The sequence below is a fragment of the Chlorocebus sabaeus genome, chromosome 7, assembly GCF_047675955.1.
Source record: "Chlorocebus sabaeus isolate Y175 chromosome 7, mChlSab1.0.hap1, whole genome shotgun sequence".
NCBI lineage: Eukaryota > Metazoa > Chordata > Mammalia > Primates > Cercopithecidae > Chlorocebus > Chlorocebus sabaeus.
In genome coordinates, this window is record NC_132910.1 from 34,869,383 (window position 1) to 34,874,833 (window position 5,451).

The 5,451-nt window shown below is 41.2% G+C and overlaps 1 protein-coding gene across 8 annotated transcripts in view; it reads right to left on the minus strand.

Annotated features, from left to right (window-relative positions):
• Positions 1 to 5,222, minus strand: part of HELQ (helicase, POLQ like) — a 48,158-nt gene extending 42,936 nt beyond the window's left edge. For 6 of the 8 annotated variants that reach the window (XR_005237672.2, XR_012093377.1, XM_007999112.3 and 3 more), the window contains exons 1-2: positions 4,926 to 5,222; positions 2,788 to 3,502 (exon numbers count right to left, since the gene is read on the minus strand). Coding sequence is in view for 5 of the 8 variants with exons in the window: in XM_007999112.3 (XP_007997303.2) it covers positions 2,788 to 3,502; positions 4,926 to 5,222 (1,012 nt within the window). In the remaining 3 variants the exon portion in view is untranslated. The remainder of the gene's footprint in view (positions 1 to 2,787; positions 3,503 to 4,925) is intronic. The other 2 variants (XM_007999110.3, XM_037989612.2) reach the window with 2 other exon arrangements.
• Between the last annotated feature and the right edge of the window lie 229 nt (positions 5,223 to 5,451).

Below are 5,451 nucleotides of genomic sequence, written 5' to 3' on the forward strand. Positions count from 1 at the left end.
TGGGATTCTACATCTACAGAACGGAAGCCAAAGCATATAAAGATTATTTGCAGGATGTTCACACAGCATTGTTGGTAGGTGACAAAGTGCCATGGTGGCGGGGGTAAAGGCTGAATAAATTATTGTACAATCATCCAATGTGATTCCCTGCAGTTTAAAAATGAATAGTAGATGGATCTATGTATATTCAATATACAGTTAAGTATATATATATAACAAAAAGCAGATCATTGGCCCGGAGTGGTGGATCACGTCTGTAATCCCAGCACTTTGGGAGCCTAAGGCAGGAGGATCATTTGCAACCAGGATTTCAAGATAAGCCCATCTCTATCAAAAAAAAAAAAAGTTATATCTGAAAGACAGTTAAAAGTGACTTTAACTTATTGTGCTTTTGGGTGATTCCCAAATACTACAAGTGACTGTGAATATGTTTTCTTTAAAAATATTTCAAAAATACTTAAATATTGAATAAATATTGAAAAATACTTCAGATTCATATCACCCGAATTATCAAATTAGATGTTTATGCCAAAATATAATGTAACCATAGCCACATTTTATCCAATTCAGATTTTTAAGTATAACATGACAAAATAATATTTATGAATATAATCTTCACATCAAAAAAAAAATTAGCCAAGTACAATGGCTTATATCGTAATTCCAACCCTTTGGGAGGCTGAGAGGAGTTCAGGGCCAGCGTAGGCAACAAAATGATACCCTATCTCTACAAAATACAAAAAAATTAGCCGGCTAGGGTGGCACACGCCTATAGTCCCCACAACTTGGGAGGCTGAAGTGGGAGGATTGCTTGAGCCTGGGAGGTTGACGCTGTAGTGAGCCATGATCATAGACTGCGAGGTCGTACTCCTAGAGGTTCTGATGCAGTAAGTCTGCGGAAGTGTCTGAGAACACGCGCTTCAACAAATTTCCAGGTGACGTTGATGCTGCAGTCCAGGAACCACACTTGAGAACCACTGCTTTAGCTTAATAAAAAGTAGCACATGTATTTATGCTTTAATCTGTCATGTTATTAAGCCAGATTTAAAGGTAAAAAGATTTTAAAAGTTATTTACTGAAGTTCTTACTTAGAAGCTACCAATATAATTACTGACAATCATTACCAGCATCTAATTTGGCATGTCCTTAACACAGCCTCTAACTTGCAAAAAAATTTATCCCTTTTTATAGACAAGGAACTAGGCCCAAAGTGCTAAAGTTGCATTGTTAAGTGACAACCCCCAGCAGCTGAGAACCTACCAGAGTGTACCAGGCACAGTGCTAGTTAAGAAAAAGGTGAGTTAGATAGAGCCCTGTCCTCAGGGTGTTCATTCTGGCAGACTAAACAAAAAGCAAGGTGCTAGGAGAAAAGCAGAGAGAAGAAAGTTAACATCTACTTCCAGGGTAATACACACCATTAGCTCTTAAACCATGAACCTCACAATTTAGATTCTTGTAGAGTCTTTTATCAGACTTTGTTTCCTGTAGCTCTGCTCCAACCTAACTGTTTTCTCCCTAAGAACCCAAGTTTTCATATCACTCATAAGATCCTAACAGGAGTTCCAGAAAACTCATGAAGTGGAAGGTTGATGGGCTGACTTTCCAGTATGGCAGCAACTGTCCCTTATTTGTCTAAAATGACATGTTTCTGAAATATATGCAAGGACCCTGGATTTTCTAAAAACATTACAAGATACCTTCTTAACATTACTGTTTCTTTGCACTTAAAACAAGCCTGTCCAACCCACAGCCCTCATGAGGCCCAGAATGGCTTTGAATGTGGCCCAAAAAACTTTTGTAAAACATTATGAGATTTTATTTTTCCAATTTTTTTTTCTTAGCTCATCAGCTATCGTTAGTATATTTTACTGTGGCTCAAGACAATACTTTTTCCCATGTGGCCCAAGGAAGCCAAAAGATTGGACATCGCTGACTTAAAACTTAATTGCAGCTGTCTTTAATGATGTCTAGTTTTGGGAGAGGCAGCACAAGGCAGAGCATTTGGGTGGTGGTGGGGATGTGCCTGTGGAGAGAGGTGGCTGCGGCTGCTGGTGAGTGGGGAATGATGTTTGGTTTAATCAACAGTATTACTAATATGGATTTCTTTCACTCAAGACATGTGAGTGTCCAAGATATACTGCAACAGCTAAGTTTTGGTAGAGAAGACAGAGCCAGTCAAGGAAATACAAGCTAAGAAAACTGAGGATCTATTAGACAATCAGAGTCAAAAAACAGGAGTGGCTGTAAGGACATCCAGAAACAATTTCACGAAGGGTGCAGTCAACAGCATCAGGTAAGTTATTGAGAAGTCAGATAAGGTAAACATTAAAAGTAACACTGTGTTTATACATCTTAGTCATCAGATCTTAAGTGAGAGCACAGAACCCAGAATTAGAGTGGGGTAATTTACTAAAGTTCTTACTTACAAGCTACCAACATAATTATTGAAAATCATTACCAACATCTAATTTGGCATGTCTTTGAACCAGAATCTAACTTGCCTAACAATTTATTATCCCTTTCTTATAGATGAGGAATTAGAAGAATTATGTGAGGTAAGGAAACAGACAGAAAGGATAACTGGTTTGATAAGTGTGACTGTGAGGGAAGGAAAGAGGTTCAGTGGTAGCAGGATAGGTAGGAATGGAAGGGGTTGAGAGATGACTAGTATTTTGTTTTCAAAATGAGAACTAGTATGGACCATGAAAGCATTCGCTTCTATTGACTTGCACCAATATTATGGTAATGATAGGAAAAAATTTTTTTTATTCCAGCAAAAAGCATTACCATATAATTTTTCAATTCCCTTGAACTGGGCATAAAGGTCTCTCACTTTGCTGGGTAATGAATAAAAAGGACCAAGATCATTTGATGATGACTCAATTGTTTTCTTAGCAACATTAATTTCCTCAGATAGGAGAGTGGCTTTGAGCTGTTTACTTCTAGAAAATACTGGTGTCTGGGCCTTGGCATTTCCAGTCATGGCACTTTTTAGATGATCTTTAATACTTTTTCTCCTGTTCATATCTGAACTAATTCTGACTTTGGAAGAGGCCTCATCATTTTGCTGGGGTTGCTCTATGCAATTATGGGGCAGTTCCTTATTCACAGTGTTGTGAGAGGATGACTTCCAATCCCTTTCTTTCATAGAACAATTGCCCAAATCATTTGAAGAGTTCTGTAAATTTTCAAAGTATATAGCCTGTGAGGAAGGTACATCATACAAAAGATCAGCTCCAGGTTCAACAGTGACACCTTCATATCCACTCTGGTTCTCTGTGTGCTTATCAGTTTGTAATTCAGTAAGGTTGCCTATGGTAGTAATGCTGAGTTTGTTTTTGATACTTTCTGAGTAAAGATTTTCAGTAGCAAAATCTGTAGCATGTTTCTTATGTTCAGGAAGTTGCATATATTTTTGTTCCAGGTCGTCAACTTGAGCTATAAAGGAGTTTTCAGTAAAGCTATCATAGTCACCAAACATGTCCTCTTCACTGTCATTATGCTGCAAAGAAAACAAAAACGCTTATGGTCAATTCCAGTTTCATTAAGAATAAAAGTTTCACCAGCCTGGCCAACATGGTCAAACCCAGTCTCTACAGAAAATATAAAAATTAGCTGGGCACACCGGCACGCTCCAGTAGCCCCAGCTACTTGGAGGCTGAGGCATGAGAATTGCTGGGAAGCAGAGGTTGCGGTGAGCCGAGATCGTGCCACTGCACTCCAGCCTGGGCAACAGAGTGGGACTCTGTCTCAAAAACAACAACAACAAAAACCCAAAAAACACTTTAGCCTAGGGCTGTACCAAGTATATAATTATATGGTCACATATGGATCATAGACCTATATGTAAATAGATATCATCACCAATTTACAGCTGAAGAAATGGAGGCCCAAAGAGGTTAAATTACTTGGCTAAACAGCAGGTTTAGGAGTGTTACGATGATACTGAGATTCTAATTTTTGAGACAGGGTCTGGCTCTGTCACCCAGGCTGGAGTGCAGTGGCTGCAGCCACTGCACGATCACAGCTCACTGAAGCCTTGACAACCTGGGCTCAAGTGATCCTCCTGCCTCAGCCTCCCAAGTAGCTAGGACTACAGGTGCAGGCCACCACACCCAGCTAATCAAAAAAAAAAAACTTTTTTTTTTTTTTTTTTAATAGAGACTGGGTCTCTGTTGCCTAGGCTGGTTTTGAACTCGAACTTCTGGGCTTAAGTGATCCTCCCATCTCGGCCTCCTAAAGCACTGGGATTATAGGCATGAGACACTGCACTTGGCCAGATTCTAATTGTTAAAGCTATACTAAAACAGCAGGAAGACTGGTAGACGTCTACTGAAATGTCAGTGCATTCGAAGTTTCTGATAACTGCAGCGCTTCCCTCCCAGACTACAATCTACAGAGACTGGCCTGTAACAGAAACATGGTTGTACCACTAGACACTCCAAGGAGTTCCTAGGAATTTGGAATTGAGACTGATAATCTGAATACTGACTTGGAGTGGTCTACTACACATTAGAAAAACAAACCTGGAGGCAGCAATATAGTAAAGTGATTACGACAACAGGATTTGGAGCAAGAACTGTAGTTTCTCAACTTTTCAGGGCCTGATTACTGTTGTAAAATCTAGACAATGTAACTAGTTTAACATAATGGGTCTTCAATAAACAGCAGATTTTATTAGTACAGTAGGAGCTGCAGTTATTTGGAAGCCTAGATTTGTGTCTCCGTCAGCCACTTATTTGCTGCGTGTACAACTTTTATGTCTCGGGGTTTACATTTCATATTTATATAAAGGCAATCAATACCTCCTAAGTGCCGATTAACAGTGGTAAAGAAAAGTAAACCAAGGCGATAAAACTGGTCAACTCTTTGCATCTGGGAAGGATGCCAAAAGTTTGTAGTTTCAAGTTCCAAGCCCTTCGTACCTGGTCTCCCACCCCTCTGTCAGTGGGCATGCGACGTAGGAGGTCCGGGTTTATATCACCACCTCCAAGGACGAGACATTCGGGGGAATCTGAGAGTAGAAGGGGCTGTACCTCGACCGGCAGTACGCCCGCGGTTTTCCGCCTCCTGTTCTCAGCCACCATTTCCTCCTCCTCTTTCCCCTCATCTCCGGGCTCGAGCTCGGCCGCGGTGGGAGCGACAAAAATGCACCCCAGGCTTGGACGGTTCCTTTTGGGGAGAGACACCCGCCGGCGGATGCGGGAACCACCTTCAGCCATGGCAACGATCCAGGGCCCTATTCAGACGTCGTTCTCAGTGACCCAGACGCTAAGCCCAAATGGAAAGGAGAGATGGAGGCCAGCGCCCACTTCTACATCCACCTTGGGAAAAGACCCCAAGTTAGTTCTCTGGGCTCGCGGACCGGAAGCAAGCATAAACTTCTACGTTCTCCTTCTCCAATCATAAGCCTCACGTGACCTGCAGCGTAGCGAGGGCTAGAACACAAAG